At 36.4% G+C, this 19331-nt stretch overlaps 3 protein-coding genes across 3 annotated transcripts; 1 reads left to right on the top strand and 2 right to left on the bottom strand.

Annotated features, from left to right (window-relative positions):
• Positions 1 to 5867: 5867 nt before the first annotated feature.
• On the bottom strand, positions 5868 to 6920 carry LOC122093068. Its single transcript, XM_042663322.1, has one exon. The coding sequence runs from the start codon at positions 6918 to 6920 to the stop codon at positions 5868 to 5870; it is 1053 nt and encodes a 350-aa protein (XP_042519256.1).
• Positions 6921 to 14606: 7686 nt separating this feature from the next.
• On the bottom strand, positions 14607 to 16766 carry LOC122093069. The gene has a single exon (XM_042663323.1). The coding sequence runs from the start codon at positions 16764 to 16766 to the stop codon at positions 14607 to 14609; it is 2160 nt and encodes a 719-aa protein (XP_042519257.1).
• A 1310-nt stretch (positions 16767 to 18076) lies between these two features.
• LOC122093070 lies at positions 18077 to 18878 on the top strand. Its single transcript, XM_042663324.1, has one exon. It carries the CDS (start codon positions 18153 to 18155, stop codon positions 18876 to 18878), a length of 726 nt encoding a protein of 241 aa, XP_042519258.1. The 5' UTR covers positions 18077 to 18152.
• Positions 18879 to 19331: the final 453 nt, after the last annotated feature.

A 19331-nucleotide genomic window follows, 5' to 3' on the forward strand; every position in this document is an offset into this window, starting at 1 on the left:
GTTCGGTTTGTTAAGGGATTACGGTATGCCAAACCAAAACTGGCCCAACAAGGTTTTGGTTTGATTTGTCCAGGTTCAATCGGCTCGGTCCAGGGCAGTTTTACCAGTTCGATTTAGGTATTGACACCCCTAGCCGCAGTCATGGAATTCCCCTTCAGTATGGCTTAAGGAAAATTCGGTCTTCAAAACTTGATTAGTTACTTGAAATTGAGACTAGGTAGGGTTGTCAATGGGCTGGATATCATCCAGACCCAACCTATATCCAATTTGATTTATTTAAGTTGGGAGAATGCTTTCTGCCTGGAAGCATACCCTACAACCCAGATCCTGTGTCTCTGTCTCTCCTCCCCATGTGTAAGAACCTCCCTATCTCTTTTTAACTATACTGAAGGGGGAGCTGTGAATAGGTGTTTCTGGCTAGCATAGCATATGTTCCCAGATGAGAAACACTTTCCCATTTAAGATATAGGTATATTTATATTTGATCCAATAATGTCCAATCTGATTATTTAGACATATTTATACTTCTCTACTCTATGTCAATAATATATCTTTTGTGACAATCATGTTTAATATGGAAAATTTGTAAAGTTTTATAAGTGGAAACTACATAATTTATGAATAAATGTTCTACTAAGTACGAAAAGTACTATAACTTGAGTTTCACCTAACATAAGCATGGATTTAAATTTTTCTACTTTTTTTATATCTAATAAGATGATAATGGATACTTGAATATTTACATAGATATAGATTTAGATATGGATACACCTATATCCACCCTGTATCTTTAGCCCATTTAAAGCCCTAAGAAGATAAGATTACCAAAAGATTTGTCTCTCACATACACACACACATGTACACACACAAATAGCTATTACCTTTTTTTTTTTTTTTTTTTTTTTTTGCTAGGAACACACAACAACTAGCTATTGCATTTGCTAAAATATACAAGAATTTTGAATTGAACTAATTCGAGCATTTTAAATCACCATAATTTCCAAATCGTAGTTGAATTCATCATAGTGGAATATTTTGATTTATTCCAAATTAAAAATTTCATCACTGCAGCAGGCCTGATGAAATATGTTTTGGCGAATTTTTTATTAAAATAATTATTTAAAAATATACAAATAGATAAAATTATTTTTTAAACTAATTAAAATATTATAGATGAATACGCAACATTTAAATATAATTCTATTGGGTTAGGTAATGGAAAAAAGCCTTAAATGAACTCTACTTTAGAGTTGTTGAAGCATAAATTTGTATGGGCTTTTCTTTTCTGCCCAATATTTGTTTGGCTTACCTTTTGGCCCAATGCACGGAATGCGTTTTACATAGAATTCCCTTTTTTCTTTTTTTTTGGGGGTAGAAAAATTAGAGAAATAAATGAAATGGCCAAATTGGCCAAAACCAACTAAAATGGACAAACAAAATTCACTGAATCAGCTGTTTTGCTTTGTTTAGGGGTTTTCGGTGGAAAGAAAACAAAGCAGTGGGGTTCTTACTTCCATGGGTCTTACTTTCTAATTTTTTATTCAAATAATTTTTTTTACTTTTAAAATTTTTTGTGAAATGGATGTAAATTATAACATTAAATTGAATTATTTATTTTTATATATTTTTTTAATAGTTTTTTTATTGTAAACTTAAATGGTTTTATTGAAATGTATGTAAATTTAGCATTGAATAACTTAAATTTAATACAAATAGGTTTATCAACGATTTAAACTTAAAATCAAAATCGAATCATTTAATAAACCATTTTACGGTTTTTGTGTAAATGATTTGATTCAATTTCCATAATCGGTTTCGATTTCAAATTCACATCAGTCTAAACTGAATCTTCACACAGTGTAGTTCCTATTATACCCTTATATGTTGAAATAGTTGTCAGAAAATAGTAATTTTCAAAAGGGTAAATTTGGATTCTTAATATTTGGCAGTACATATTATCCCTTCCATATCACTTCCACGATCCCCTGTTGATGGTCCCACAGCCGCTTGGGAGTTGCATAACTACCTCCACTCCACCCATTTTTACTTCCCAATAAAACCCACCTAAACTTGCGCCGAACCTGAGAATACCCGAGCTTGGCTGCAGGCTTAAATAGTTTTGCCTGGGTTGGGTAGCCTCACAAATCCAAGGTTGGGTTGAGCTGGGCTGAGCTGGACTGGGCTGGGCACAAACCTACTACAGCCCTAATGCCCGCCCAATGTCCATACCCAATTACCCTTTAATTTCCTACAAGATCGACATAGGCATTGATCAGTGGCAATGGCCATGATAGTGGCGGGGCCTTCAGTCCTTTGAGCCTTGAGGATGGCATCCAGAGTCACTTGTGACACCATGGCTGAAACAAGGAAACGGGAAAGACGCCGTGCCGATGGCCATGACAGTGGGCGTGTCTTCATCCCTTCACCCTTGCGGATGGCAACAACGGTCAACCATTGACCTCATCCTCATCTCCAGTGAGATTTCCTATTATCTGTTGTTGGATTTCTGGTGGGAGCTCCTCCTTTATACCTTCAATTTCAACCTCCATATCCATTGACGAAGAAAGTTGAATTATGGAGGATTAATGAATTTTCACAAATGGTCCGTTAGGGGCGTAAAAGCTAAAGGAGGTAGTTAAGAAAAGAATAAAGCGAGAAGAGGATATCAAAAGGATTCTTTGGGGGTGTTTGGTTCAGTAAATCAAATGGTGTATGTATCGGATATGAATGTCAATCTTTTAACAGACATTCTTCTGAATTATATTTCTTTCTGAAAAATCGTTTGGTTGCCTTAAGGTTAGTGCATGTTTTTCTCGGGTTGAGATATTGGCTTCGGTAGAGAACGTCTTTTCACTTTCTCCTTTTATACTAGATGGTAAAAAGGTTGCTCAAATCTGAGTTTAAGTGTTGAGGTAAACTTAGATTTGAAACACATCCTTTGTAATATAGTCATTCATGGGAAGTAGAATGCTCACTTATAAGGGTCATCTTAGTAGAACCAAACAACTCAAAAAATTAAGAATTATCATTCTAAAGAATGTCATCCTAAAGATTTACCGAACCAAACACCCCCTTAGAATCCTCAACCTGACCTATAACAAAAGCACATCATCACAAGCAACATAATCTCCTTCATTGAAGTGAGTAGCTTCTAACCCCACGACTAGGACAGCTTGAAGACCCTTATCAAAGTAAGCTTCTAAGGAAAGAAAACAAAAACCACTTCCCTGCACATCTAACCATTGGGCCTTACAACCAAATTCAAAACTAAAATACTTCTAATTTTAAACTAATCCAATGATCTGGGCCCATGGTACTATAATATTCCCAAATAACGAAATACAAATCTTCCTGATTTTGAGATCAAACCACATCAAACCCATCTGATATTGCTCCTGCACTAATTTACATCTTGCAAGTAGGAATGTAAAATTGGAAAGGAAACTGTAAATCACTTAGCTCATTTCACAGCTTATCATAGGATGTGTGATGGTTATTTCCTCGTATTTGGGTTGCCATATGCAAGTCCACAAGAGGTAAAGAAATATTCAACCTTGGGCAAAGATTCAGTTTGCTAATCGTGTATATATCTGTTGACAACAAATACACGGTATAATAATGAGATGTGCGGGTGTGCCAAAGTCGTACAGTTTGGAGAGAGAGAACGATCATGGAATATTTACTAACTTCTAATCAGGGAGAAAGTGAGATTTTTCCATGGTTCGATTGTCTCAAGGACTTAAAATTGAAAAATAAACTCATGAAAATAGATAGAAGAGGAATCCCCTTTATTAAAATTGATCCAGAAAGAACACAATCCATTACATCATATTTGAATCCAATTGATCTCTTTTTTTTTTCTTTTTTTTTTTTTCAAAAAACATATATTTTAATGAAATTATTTTAAACTAATTCATAATTATAACTATCTAACTAAATATAAATAAATATAAGATACATAATAATATAAATTATTATTTTTTAATTATTTAAGACAACTTTTATGTGAAATGGAATAAAACGAATTTCACCAAAGTGTCTTTATTCTGTAATTAAATAAAGAAATAAAATTAAATTAAATATTTCACTAAATGGAATTTTTTTCGTGACAATAATTCTTCAATCATTACTCTGTATTTTCTGCTGTTTCCGTTTTAGTTTCTCCCCCTCGCTGTGTTTGGTTGCAAGACAAGAAAATAAAAGAAAAGAATTTTGTATATTTTTTTTTCTTGGCATGGTCTTGAAGAGAAGATTAATAAATTTCTTTGGCATGGTCTTGAAGAGAAGATTAATAAATTTCTTTGTTAATCTAGTTTCCTTTCTTTTCTGAACCCAAAAAAAACCCTCAAACTTGCCACTTCGATCAAAATGTCCCAGAAAAACTAGTTGTTCATTCCCCATATGATGATGCAGCCACATACCCATTGACCAACACTAGCTAATTTAATTCAAATCCTCCTTAATTGGGCTAGAATATCCTAGAAGTTGATTCAGCCTGAACGATGTTATTCTGGCGTCCCTATTCCCCACTGTATGTGAAGAGCATTTTTAAATAGATCCTGGCCCTTCTTTCTTTCTTTTTTTCCTTTCCATCGTGGACCACCCAATTATCATCTAGAGCCTGCAGAGGAGATCCATAGGTAGGGGGGAGTAGGGGTAATAAGATAGGATGGATGGAGATTCCAACATAAGAACTCATGCGTCTTACACCAAACCTATAGTTGGTAGCACCCATTGAGCTACATCCTCATTCCCATTCTGATCATTGGATTAGTATCAATGTGTGGGACCGAAACGTTCTTTTGTTTTATACTCTGACTTGGCTACACTAGTTCCTATCCATATTAAGCTACTGATCCGCTGTATTTGTGCTCCGATTTGATCCCGTTTTGTATACATTTTTTCAGAAAAATTCTAAGAAATTGGAAATGAATTTAGATATTGAAGTATCCAATCCAATTAAAGTTAAATAGTTCATGCAATTATTTAATAATGTATTCTTATAAGTTATCTTATAATACTCCAACCGACTTCTTCTAAGTAATTGTGTTCTGAGCAGTTGTTCATTTTCAGGACCATTTGCCTTTGGGATTGCGAAATTCTGCACTTCTGATTTCTTCATCAGTTGTCTGAACCGTTTCTTTAAATTGGTGGTAGATGAATTCTTTAACGTCGTTGGAGACATGTATGTGAGTTGTGTTTCAACTTTTTCTCCCAACTCATGAATTGATTTCCCCCAATAAGAAAGATGTTGTATTCTTCCAAATATTGTAGGCTTGTCTTTGAAGCAAAAGCTCAATAGATTATATTGGGCCATGATGTTGTTATAACACCATGAGTTTCTTGTTGTCTCAGAAGCTACTTCTCCAAATCATTGAAAAGCGATTTTCGTGATAATGGTATTCTTCCCTGCAATTTTTCCCTGTTTTAATGTGAACAGAGTGACTATATGGCTATAATTGAGAAACTAGCGAAGCACTTTGTAGGCTCGTATGATAATAATGTCGTGCTTGAAAGGTATTTATCCTTAACGTCATCATCTATTATCCAAGAAGATTAGAACTCCAGCTGTTTGTTTAAAGACTTTTATGTTCTAACCAAAAAATAAATAAATAAATAAAACCATCCTCAATACTATTGTATGTATTTAACTAAATGAAGAAAAGGCAGTTTAGTTGGCAATTGACATGACAATTTACAGCTGCAGTCCACTGTAATGGAACTATATTGGCTTACTTCTCGTTATCATTGATTTTTAAGGAAAAAAAGAAAGATATTCATTTACGGTTGTTTATTATGCCCACATGTGGGTGTGAAAAGGCTATGTTGTCCGCGCTTAATGAGCCAAAGATGTCTCCGTGTAGTCTTCAATTGATCTGTGTGCTGATGCAGTGGATGAGTTTCAAAATTATCGTCGAAAGCCTTTTGAAGTTGTGCTTATGCAGCCAGACGACAGTCCATTCCGATAGAAGCATTTGAATGATTTCGTACTTTTCTTGAACAAGTGCCCAAGTAAAGAAAATAACTGCTTCTATGGAATAGGATACCTCGCCACTCCGAATGAACACTGTTAAGGCATAGAGAATGGCACAATATCGAAGGAATCGTAAATTGCAGGCTAGAGAAGTACGAACAACAACGGCTTTGGTGAAGAGCATATCGTACATCAACCTAAGCTCCACATCAATGAGTTGGAAGGCAACTTCACAAGGGTATTGTAAGAAGAATCTATGGGTGTTGATAATATTATTAGAGTAGGGGACCACGAGATCCACAAAGAGGCACTTGAAACTGCAGAAATATTGGTAGGCTCGTAGTAATATTGCCTTATCAAAATCTAATTGCTCTTTCAATAATGACCTATCATTCGGTGTCGGTGCAGGAGCCACTTCTGTTGCCACCACAATCCCGAAAGCATATTCATCCATGTGAATGAAGTGGGGATGATCATCGTCATCATCAGGGACTAATGGAATTTGCCCTGAATTAGGAGGAGGAAGCATGGAATCTCTAAGATTACCCATGTTTGCTGGGTGAAAAGCCCATGTCCTCTCGGCAAACGAGGAGATGGAGCCTCCAAAATTTACAGCTCTGACGAGGAATATTTTGACATCGATGTAGACAGCAACTCCAACTCGGTAGAGGAGCTGAATGGAGTGTCTAAAGTAGAGTTCATTGTCTACTAAAGAGATGGCCCCGATGGTATCAGGGCCTCCAAGATGCAATAGAAGGAAAGAAGACCAAATTGGGGCGATCTTGTTCAGTTCATCACCAGGAAAGCTGGTTAATATTCCAAGGCAAGCGGTGGCTGCAACATCAGCCAACTGAAAAGCAGACCAGAGGAGGAAGGTGAGCCATTTGCTTGAACAATGTTTCCGAAAGCTTCCAAAGAGGGTGAGGATGAATTGGAAGAATACCATACCGCAGGGCCAATGGATGATAGTGGGCACACCGAAACACTAACCCACAATCAGCCGACTCAAGTAGTAATGGGTTGAGGACATTTTCACCACTAGGTTACCAACCCCATTGGTCTTTGTGCGGCTGAGAGTAGACATATAGTAAAGCAGAAAGGTTAGCAGTCCAACAAATAAAATAATAAAATCGAATTGGTGTCTCAAATTTCTACCAAAAAAAAAATGGCATCTTAAACAGTTGGATAACTAGGTTTTTCGACTTGACTTGGCTCGACTCATCTTCGTCTTCAAAACTTGATGATTCAACGAGTCAAACCTGATTAAGAGGAATCACTCTTATTGTAATTGCTGCCACTTTTGTGGTTAACCTTCTTCACAGATATATGCATATGAGAAGACCATGCCTTTCTTTTTTCGTTTGTGGATTTCCAAAAAATCATTTATGGATTTCCAAAGAAAAAAAAAAAAAAATTTACGTGACAGAGACTAACGGTAAAGAATATGAACATAATTTAGAATTACACAGGGAGTGTCTTTTTAATAGTGACATGACACTGTAAATTTTCCTTTAACATATTATATCTTTCTTTCTTTAAAAAAAAAAAATCCCACACTAATTTGGCCTAGTGCTCGCAACCAAAGAAATGGAATAAAAATCAATTTTCTAAATCAATGAAATTTAATCAAGGACTTCAACACCAATACATGCTCTTGGCTTCTATAGCATCTAATAGGTCGTCAAGGGACTGGCCTGGCCTGCAAAAAGGTAGGTTGAGACCTTATCCCCAACGGTTGGTGATCTAAGGCATCGATCTTCACATTTTCCTCTCCTATCAGGCAGGCGGCAAATTAAGCATCATCAAATGTCTTCTCTTGATTATAATAGCGTCGATGATGATTGGATGAAGATAATGGAATCGTCTTTGGAGAACTCTAAAAAGTTGATAAGCAGCTATCTTAAATAGTTCTAAGACAACTTTGATGGACAATAGATCCTCGGATGCGGCTCAACAGAAGATAAAGGTATCATTTGCAAATAGTAGATGCGATACCTCGGGGGCATATTTGGAGACCTTGATTCCTTGAAAGAGGTTTAGGTCTCTGTATGTGGATAGTAATCGGGAAAGAATTTCTATGGTTGCAATGAATAAATATGGGCTGAGTGAGCATCCTTGCCTGATTCCTCTTGATGGTTCGAAGTAATCAAAGGAGGACCCTTCCAATTTTATAGAATAAGTGACTATTGAGAGGAGGTACAAGATTAAATCATTCCAATGCTTCCCAAACCCTAGGGAACTCAAATAGGACCCAAATTATACCCCATTCTAGTCCATCGTATGCTTTTGACATGTCCAACTTAAGTAACTTGCCTCTTTTTATTCTTTTGAAATGGAATGATCAAAATGATTCTTTATTCTTTAAGGGGCATATGAGAAAAGGATTGAAATCGTCTGCGGCAATGGAATTTGGCGGAGGCAATCTTGGATTGCGACACGTGCTCAGCGATACGTGAACTGTCAGATGATAGACGGGGCAAGGAAACATGAAACAGGGAAAGTTTCGGTTCATCAGTGTCGTATTTGATCAAGTTTTGATTCAGCGTTGAAAGCTTAGACTTCTTTTTTATGGCGGCGAAAATCCATTTCTCTTCTCTCTTTACCATTTTTCTAATGTCAATTTGTGGTTGGTGCGAAGAGATTCATTGATCGAAGTTGCAGGTGCTTGAAACGAAGCTGGACTTTAATGGCTTTTTCCCATCTAATACTTTGGCCGGAGAAGAAGATGAATAAAACGATTTGTTTCAAGGTAAGTGAAATGGGCGGATTAGATCAACAAATCCAAAATAAGATAACCCTTCGTATGTAGAGAAGAAAGAGAAAATTGAGGAAGTTCCTTTGTATATAGAGTGACGAAGAAATCCAAATGCTCAGTATCAAAAATTAAAGAATAATTGGCAAAATCTCAGTTTACTCATGGTCTGTGTACTGATATACTCTGGTTGTGGTAGTACGTTACAGTTGTTCATTGCGATTCAGATCTGAGTGCTCATCTGCTAAGCAATAACCACAGAAAAAGGAACAAGGAAGGGACGCACGATCGACCGATGCACTGAAGCTTGATTCCCTGGTCAATAATTCGAATAAGAGAGAGGAAGAAAAAGGAGAAACCTAACCCTAGTTCTGTCTTGGCGATTCGAAGGGAGGAGAGGAAGGAGGGAGAAGAAGAGGAGGTAATCGATTAGGTCAATCTGCCTTCAAAACCGTTTCCCTGCTAAGTCTACCATCCGACTGTCCACGTGTGATTCACCACGTGTTGCAATCCGAAGTTACCTCAACCAGCCTCCGCCAGATTCCATCGCCAATGACGATTTTAATCCTATGAGAAACATCCATAGAAGAACAAAAGTTAATGATAAAACCGTCTCTACATTCTCTACAGCCTCTCTGCACTGGTGCAGTGAGCATTTGGTGGTCGGGAGTCCCTTGAGATATGTGTCCGGATGCTCACTGCACTAATGCAGCGGCTACAGAGGATATGGACTCGATAAAACCTGATAAAACCTCTTGATACTCTCAAGACATCTCCTTTGTCGTCTTGAACCTCCCTCAACTTGTCCTGTCCTCAATGTTACCTTAGCCAAAAGGGAACACACACACACCAGCTTTACTACAGAGCTCCATCAAAGCTCACACTGCAACTAGGGATTTAAACGGATTGGATACAGATCAAATTCGGATTAAATGTAGTCGGATTTGGATATTTTTGACATGATACAGATACCCCTACACGAATAGGGATGCGGATCGAATTTGAATTTTCAACTATCCATTTATCCTCTGACTTGTGTAATCCGGACCTTCCTCCCCCCAATGAATATAATTTGCTCTTAATCCATCTTTTTATGTTGTTTTAAGTCTTTTCCTCATTCTCTAGAACCTGTTTAAACTTCAAGAACCCTCAAAATCATTAATTGATTATTTAATCGGATCGAATAATTATTTATTTTGATAATTCGGATTTTAATCCGAATACCCTTATTTGGATACAAATATCCCTAAATGAATAGGGATGCGAATTTGAATTCATATTTTGACTATCCATTTACATCCATAACTGCAACTCCTACTACGCCTTTGTAGTCCCCACTACTTGCCTGAAGCCAATCGAAGGTCTCCTCCACTACATTCACACCCCGGTCACAGCCCACCCCAACCCTGCTCAATAGGAGAAATAGTTTGAAACTTTAAAACTAAAGAGCATTAAATCCAACAAATATCCTAATTCCTAATAATATTTTCACTTGAAATATATATTATCTAAATTCAAATCCACCAAGAAATCTAATATTCATATTTTAATACAACAGAACCTTATTAATTCTTTTGAGATACAACTATTATCAACTATTATTAAAAAAAAATCATAATTACGGCTATGTATTGAAATATAAATTAAATATAAGATATATTGTAAGATAACTCATAAGAAAACATTATTAAATAATTACTTGAATTAATTAAATTTTCTCTCTTTTTCCTCTTCTTTCTTTTTCTTTTTCCACACTAGGATCCGTGTAGTTGATCCCATTTATTAGGGATAAGGCTGAATTGTATTGTTGTTGTTGATTTTTGGAGGAGATACATCAATATCAAAATTCATTCAAAAATTTTAAGAATTTTATTTTTTGAATAACTATATACGGAATATGATCAAATCGGATTTTGGATTATCCACTTTCATATCTACCATGAAGCACAAAAACAGTGGATCAGTAGCTTAGGATGGATTGGAAAAGGTATAACCAAATCATACTTTAAAAAAAGTCTAAGTGGGTCAGGTTAAGGTCTGGTATTTTGCATGTAGTTAGTAAATTTATATATTTTGTCACAATATTTGGGGATCTATCAATTATTTCAAAATTTGCATCGAATTCTATCTTTTTTTAAAAATTACAATTTATTATAATAAATACGTTACAATATTATTTGCAATTTTTTTCATACTCTTGGTATTCTTCCAAATTTTTTGTCTTTTATATAAAATAATGTATCCCAATAATTATACCATATCACCTCAAATGTATCCCACTGTCCCCCACCATATCCCATATGCAAATTTACTCAGTATAGTCCAGCCTAACATTAGCATCTCCTGAAGATACAATTGCAATATGTCTTGCATGGGTAAGTGGCTAGATTTTAGCTTTTGACTCATTCATTTGTAGAAACAAACTCATATGCCTTTTGAATGAGTAAGTTTTAGCTTTAACTCATTCTTTTGTGAAAGCAAACTCATTATTGGAGTCATGTATATTTGATGTGGAAAATTTAAAGAAAAGAAAATCAGTATTATCCTAAAAACAACTTTAAGGACTTCACTACATAGGTCTAAGGTGCATGAAATGATTGATTTTTGTCTCTCTTCAAATCTAATTTAAAATTTTTTTTTTAATTTTTTTTTTCATTTCTTGCCAATCAAACGTAGCTTCAAGGCTTTTATAAGTTACAATTGAATTTGTAACCTAATTCACAATGCCCCTATTTTATAATAGAGGTAAGTATGCCATTTTATTGGAGATGAGGAAGGAGTCATATGGGTGACCATTGTAGGCTTGTAGCCATCGTTATGGCCATCGGCACGGCGTCTTTCCCATTTCCTTGTTTCAGCCATGGTGTAACGAGTGACTGTGGATGCCATCCTCACGGCTCTAATGGTCGAAGGCCCCGCCACTGTCATGGGCCTCATGGCCATTGGCGCTCAATGCCTCTAGGGGTGTCAATCGATTAGGTTCGGTAAGGCCTATATGGGCTTGACCAATTTCAAGTCCTGCATTGGGAGCATCCATTTAACTAAATAGGCTTAACTTAGCTAGGTATGATACGATTTACATTCGATCAGTCGATCTCGGTTTATAATCGAATTTATTAGTTTGAGCTTAATTCAGACTTTAAACCTATTTAACTCTAAATGTACCTTCCTTAAAATTTGCCTTTTAAGTGGGCTGAACAAATTTTATTTAATTAGGCAAATAAAACTAAAGTCTCCACAAACAGAGGCTTCACAAATCAGTAGAATCTGTAAACCCAAAAGAACAACGAATCACGTGGATTAAATCACGTCTACTAGAGCCTGACCCATTTACAAATGTATATCGAATCGGGCTTAGAATTTGCACCTCTACATTTGTCGATCTTGAAGTAGATTAAAAAGTAATTAAGGATGAACATCGGCCGGGCGTGTGCCCAGCCCAACACAATCCAAGCCAACACAAACCAGCCCAAACTTGGGTTTGATGAGGTTACCCAGCCCAAGCTCAACGCAAGCGAAAATATTTAAGAATGTAGCCATGCTTGGGTTTTCTCAGGTTGGGGCTCAAAGCTCAGGTGGGTTTAATTGGGAAGCATGGGAGGTGTTTGGTTGTATGTTTCTGAATTGTAATTAATGGTGATTTTGTGCAGAGACATGATTCCACATTTTGTGTTAAAGGGAGAGTCATTCCTGAATTAAGAAGATTAGGTAAATTGAGAATGAACCACCTGATATACTATTGTATTTTCCGGTTCTGTTATGCATTTTTTATTGAAACAAAATCATTATTTGTGTGGTGAAGCTTTAAGATTGGATTTTATTTTCTTTTTGATTCGAATCAGCCTGGGTTTCAAAATCCTTCATATATTTTCTCTTAAATAGACAAGATTTCACAAGTGCAAAAATAAGACTCTTAATTACTATAATTGATATGAAAAAGGGTTCAAAACTTTTATCCTCCTTGATGCAATTTGAAAGCCACTGATTCTTGGCAGCATTGCAGCAGGCATCACTAGGTGATTAGGTGATTGATGAGAGAGAGAGATCAATCCAACTCACAAATTCAGGATGACAGACTCAAGATAATTAAACAGTTAATCTTTCAGAATTAAGATTCCACAGAAGCTCATTCTATAGAATTATGTCTAGAATCATACATGCACCCATGGTATAAAGTAACTTCGATACGATACAATACAAAACCCCTTTGATACATATCTTAATTTTAGTCAACCGAATATGATGATCGATATCAATACTTTAATCCTTACATGCACCAATAGATTTATACAATCAACTCTTACATAAGGGATGGAGTGGAGATGGTTATGCAACTCCCAAGCGGCTGTGTAGGTTGTCTCCCATCTAATATTAGTTACATCACTAGGGAGGATAAAGCAAGATTACCAATCTTTAGAATGTAATCTTTCCTCTTTTGGAGTTTTTTCTTTTGGTTTTGCGAGTGTCAGAATGATTTGTATCTCATGGGTTGGGGTAAGACGGGTTATGTCCCCTTTTATTTCTTTATTAGTTTGTTTATCTTATTTAATAAAATTCTAGGGACTTCCCCAGGACTCATATAATATTCGGATTAAAAAAAAAGGATATGTGAGACCATAAATAAGGAGGTCAAGGAAACAATGTTTGAGAAGATAGAATTGAGGTGGAGATCGGTCAAGGCCAATACCAATTTGATCATGATTCGTATCAGGTCCTATAGGATTAGGATCATACTAATCCACTCATTTTGCTTGCAATAAAATTTTGATGCACAAGAAATATTGCAAACATCATCTTCAGATGTTTTCTCCTCTTCTACAATACATGTATATCGCACACATCTCCAGCAGATTAAGCATGAGACTAGTCTTTTGGTAATCTAATTAGTTGGACTCAACTATTACTAGGGCTTTTAATGGGCTAAACAAATAGGGTGGATATTTTTTATTTTTTTTGGTAAAGAAACAGGGTGGATGTAAGTGTATCGTTTTGACCATATCTATATCCCTTTAAACATTCAAATATCTGATATCATCTTTGTAAATATAAAAAAGGTCAGAAAAATCAAATCAATTCTTAGATTAAGTCAAGCTCAAGTTACTTAGAATGTCACATTTATTCATATTTTATATAAATTATGTACTTTTCACATATAAAACTTTATAATTTTTGCATATTAAGCTTGATTGTCACACAATAATAGATATTATTCAAGTTTCTATCTGGAACTTAAAGCCATACCAGCAGGAAACAGCCACCCACAGCTCCCTCTTTGATATAATTAAAGGGGGATAGGAATGTCATTACACATGGAGAGAGAAACAAAGACACAGTATCCTGGGATGTAGGGTACATTCCAAGACTAAAAACATTCTCCCATCTTAAATAATTAAATTGGATACGGATTCGGTTCAGATAATATCCGGCCCATTGACAACCCTAATTAGTCCCAATTTTTTGGTAAAACCTAGTCTCAATTTGAATCACTGATCAAGTTTTAAAGACAAAGTTTTCCTTAAGCCACAGTAACACACAATTAAACCCCATTTATCACAAAGCAAGAATTACATGCATATATTTACACATAAATCCATGAAGTCTTAAACCCCATTTATACAAAGCTTCATATTTCAAATAGCACCTAGCAACATTTTCCTGCAATTGTGAGAATAAAATTCAATGTGAAATTTATCACTAAGCAAGCCTTTGTATACATGAGGTTTTCAACAAAAGAGATCATGAAGAACTATAAAAATGGAACATATATAGAAGATACAAGGATAGCCAATTAGATGGAGTGTACAAGTAACATTAGAAAGTTCATTCACCACGGCAAAGATGTAAAAATAATCTAATTAATCCACAAAGATACACCTACGACTAAGCTATCATACCAAGATGAGCCATCAAAAGCCAAATTTTAGTGAGAAACTCACCACCATCAGAAAGTCGTTGGGCATGGTGCTTCCCACTACAATTGCTTGCAGCATATGACAACATCTCCACCCACACACCACTTATGATCTTCCATCTTTCTTCAACTGCAAATGATGTTAGCAATTTTGCAAGCTTTTGTGCTTCTAACAACACAGATTTGCTTCTATCTGCTTCAGGGTCTCTTGTCAAAACTTGGGCATCCGACCTAAGCAACCTCTTAATGAAATCTTGTGTTTGTTTTTCACCAAGTGATGACTTCTTCCTCCGAAGAATGAAAGAAAAAAGCTTGTTTTTCTTTTCTCTTTTATCCATGGGCACATGATCAAACAATTTTTTAACTGCAGCACATGTATCTTGAAACCTAATCTTTCCAATTTTATTGTTCAACATAAAAGGGAGAATGAGAATAAGATATAATAGATAATCTGATAAGGCCTTACTCACTTTAACTTGAAGTGTTGCAGCTTCGCATTCAATTGAATCAAGATCATCAAAATAGTAACAGAGATCTGTGGCGACATGCCAGATAAGAATGCTCTGATCAAATTCAACATCAATACTCCAACCGAGTTCTTCTAAGCAATTATTCCTTTTCATCACCCATTTGCCTCTGGGATTGCAAAATTCTGCACTTTTGATTTCTTCATCAGATGTTTGAACCCTTTCTTTAAATTGTTGGTAGGTGAAATCTTTAATATCGTTGGAGACATGTATGTGAGTTGTGTTCCGACTGTTTGCTCCCAACTCATGAATTGATTTCCCCCAAGAAGAAAGATGTAGAATTCTTCCAAATATTGTTGGCTCGTCTTTGAAGCAAAAGCTCAATAGATTATATTGGGCCATGATGTTGTTATAACCCCATGAGTTTCTTCTTGTTGTCTCAGAAGCTACTCTTCCCACTCCACATCTGCTGATGAGTTTAGAACCATGTAATCGACAGGAGAGGATGAGTTTCAAAATTATCGTCGATAGCCTTTTGAAGTTGTGCTTATGCAGCCAAACGACAGTCCATTCCGATAGAAGCATTTGAATGATTTCGTATGTTTCTTGAATAAGTGCCCAACTAAAGAAAAGTAAGGCAACTAAGTGGAAAAGGTCTACATATGACAAATCAAACTCGCCACTGCGAATGAACACTATTAAGGCATAGAGAATGGCACAATATCGAAGGAATCTTAAATTGCAGGCTAAAGAAGTACGAACCACAAGGGCTTTGGTGAAGAGCATATCGTACATGAACCTAAGCTCCACATCAATAAGTTGGAAGGCAACTCCACAAGGGCATTGTAAGAAGAATCTCTGGGTGTCGATAATATTATTAGAGCAGGGGACCACGAGATCCACAAAGAGGCACTTGAAACTGCAGAAATATTTGTAGGCTAGCAGTAATATTGCCTTATCAAAATCTAATTGGTCTTTCAATAATGACCCATCATTCGGTGTCGGAGAAGGGGCTACTTCTGGTGCCGCCACCATCCCCAAAGCATATTCATCCATGGGAATGAACTGGGGATCACCATCATCCTTATGATGATCATCGTCATCATCAGGGACTATTGGAATTGGCCCTGAATTAGGAGGAGGAAGCATAGAATCTCTAAGAATACCCATGTTTGCTGAGTGAAGAGCCCATGTCCTCTCGGCATACTTGGAGATTCCAGCCAACAACATCCATATGAGAACTGCAAACCAGGAGATCGACCCTCCAAAATGTCCACGACTGACAAGGAATAGTTTGACATGGATGTAGACAGCAACTCCAACTCGGTAGAGGAGCTGAATGGAGTGTCTAAAGTAGAGTTCATTGTCTACTAAAGAGATGGCCGTGATACTATCAGGGCCTCCAAGATGTAATAGAAGGAAAGAAGACCAAATTGGGGCGATCTCGTTCAGTTCATCACCGGGGAAGCTGGTTAATATCCCAAGGCAAGCGGTGGCTGCAACATCAGCCAACTGATAAGCAGACCAGAGGAGGAAGGTGAGCCATTTGCTTGAACAGCGTTTCCGAAAGCTTCCAAAGAGGGTGAGGATGACTTGGAAGAATAAGCTCGTCAGAAGAGAGATTAAAAGGCTAAAGTCTTTCAATGGCGAACGTGAATACATACTGGGAGAGCTGTTACCAAACCACGGATACTTTTTTTTTTACTTTGATGAAGCCAAACCACGGATACACTCCCAAGAGTCTACTTTGTCGGGCTTTAAGTTCTCTCTCTCTCTCTCAAGAGTATTGAAGCGATTCTGTATCTTCTTCTTTGCGCGGTGGAGAGTAGATATATAATAAAGCTGAAAGGTTAGCGGTCCCAAAAATAAAATAATAAAGTGGAAAATTTACAATCATTCACTTACGCTTGACCTTTATTTACTAAAATTCCTTTATTTTTATTTTTTTTTCCTCTTCTGATACTCCCTGTTTTTGGGCTTTTACATCTATTTCTCCCCTCCTCTTTTTAAATATCTAGATTACCCTTCCTTTACACTTGTAATCTATTCAATTTTCTTTTTTTTTAAACATGCTTTTACTAATCTAAGAAAACAGCGAAGTGGCTTTGTGCTTCTACTATTACTTGGTTACATGTTGTTTTGGTGGCTGAAACTCAAACATCTCCTTGGCTCTCATACCATTATTTTTCTATTTTCTATTTTTTTATATATTTTTTTTAAATGCATTAGTATTGAGTCACCTAAAGATATTATTTATTTATTAATTTTTTTTCGTTTCATCCATCATCAAGGTTATTGTTTATTTATTATTTTTTTTCTTTTGTCTCATCCATCATCATGACCTTAGTATCTTTTTTTTCTTTTTATCGGTATTGGGTTGGTATGGATCTCAACCGATACTAATTCGGATTGATATCGAATTTAATATTACATTCTCGTTAGGATTGTGACACATTGGTTTAGAAATTAAAAAAATTATAAAAAAAATTTGATAAAAGTATTGGATCTGTACCATTCTCAACCAATACTGATATAAACCACTTAATCCTTCCCAATGGAAAGAAATTTAAATTTATGGGAACTCACTACCCTCTATTGGAGGAATGAGACCCATGTAAAATATTGGTTTTTATACCCAATTAATATTAAAAGAGTTTAATAAATTACAAGTGAAAAGGAGGTCCAATCTGGGTATTTAAAAAGCGCAGGAGAAAGAGACTCTAAAAACTAGAAAGTATTAGAAAAAAAGTTTAAAACATGTGAGTTTTAGTAAATATAGACTAAGTGTTGGGGAGTGATAGTAAATTCCCCTAATAAAGTCAATTTGGTGTCTTAAATTTCTACAAATAAAAAGAAATTTTTATCACACCAGAATATGTGATTGCGTGTCAATCTAGCATCTAATAGGTCGTCTAGGTAGTGGCCTGGCCTGCATAAAAGGCAGGCAGGTTTAGGGCTTATGCCCTACCGTATGTAATCCAAGACATCGATCTCCACATTTTCCTCTCAAAGGTCCTCCCAGGCAGGCGGCAAATTAAGCATCATCAAATGTCGTCTTCTCTTGATTATCGTGGAGTCGATGATGATTTGCTGATGAAGATGATGGAATCGTCTTCGGAGAAGTCTAAAAAGTTGAGGAGCAGCTGCTGCCGGTGTTGCTTGGGCTTCACCTTCACCGTGAGCCTCACCGCTCTCTTGTTGTGGCTCAGCATGATTCCTTCCGCACCAGTCATCTACCTTTCTGATTTCTGCTTTGTCGATATTACAGGCGCAGGCAACTCCACCGTCGTACATATCGAATTAATTCCAAAGAACACCAACATGGTAAAGGAAATTTACTACGATCACTTCGATGTCTCTCTAACTTATTATAACTCCTTCAATGACTCTGACACCAATCTCATCAACCCTCGGTATAATGATTCGGCATCTGGGTTCCATCAAGGGTACCCTTTGAAGGACCATTTCCGTTTTGGTCGTCAGTACCGTCCGAACGTGACGATTTCCTCGGAATCAGAAGACCTGAAGCATGAACTGAGGTCCAACCTTCCGTATGTGCATTTTTATGTGGAAGTGGCGGTGACGTGGAGAATCATGGGAAGCAAGAAGGGACACAAGATGATGGTCCGTGGTTACTTTCAGGTCGAAAGATCCAACACATATATGTACGAACGCCTTCAATGGTCTGAAATTCTGATGATAATTATTCCCTCTGGTTATTGGTCAAACTCGGACTGGGGGATTCAACTCACTGAAGAATTGGAAAGCCAATAACGGTAGCAGCACTAGTACTGTTCAGCCGGGAGTCCTCAACGGCGGCCGTGTCACTTGTCGTCGTGCTTCTTGGGGGTGATGAGGGTGACGCTGCCTTTTTTACGACTAGTTAAAACGAATTTCACCAAAGTGTCTTTATTCTGTAATTAAATAAACAAATAATAAAAATAAAAGTAAATATTTCACTAAATGGAATCTCTTTGTCGTGACAATAATTCTTCAATCATTACTCTGTATTTTCTGCTGTTTCCGTTTTAGTTTCTCTCCCTTGCTGTGTTTGGTTACAAGACAAGAAAATTAAAGGAAAGAATTTTATATATATTTTTTTCTTGATTTAAGAATTTCTCTTTATACTTGACATGATTCTGAACTAAGAAAAGATTAATAAATTTCCTTTATTAATCTAATTTTGTTTCTTTTCTGAACCAAAAAAAAATTCCCTAAGCGCAAAAA

The sequence above is a fragment of the Macadamia integrifolia genome, chromosome 11 (assembly GCF_013358625.1).
Source record: "Macadamia integrifolia cultivar HAES 741 chromosome 11, SCU_Mint_v3, whole genome shotgun sequence".
Lineage (NCBI taxonomy): Eukaryota > Viridiplantae > Streptophyta > Magnoliopsida > Proteales > Proteaceae > Macadamia > Macadamia integrifolia.

Excerpts from the sequence above, each read along its gene's own strand:
- LOC122093068 (XM_042663322.1), bottom strand. The coding sequence starts at position 6,920 with ATGGTATTCTTCCAATTCATCCTCACCCTCTTTGGAAGCTTTCGGAAA.
- LOC122093069 (XM_042663323.1), bottom strand. The coding sequence starts at position 16,766 with ATGTATTCACGTTCGCCATTGAAAGACTTTAGCCTTTTAATCTCTCTT.
- LOC122093070 (XM_042663324.1), top strand. The coding sequence starts at position 18,153 with ATGTCGTCTTCTCTTGATTATCGTGGAGTCGATGATGATTTGCTGATG.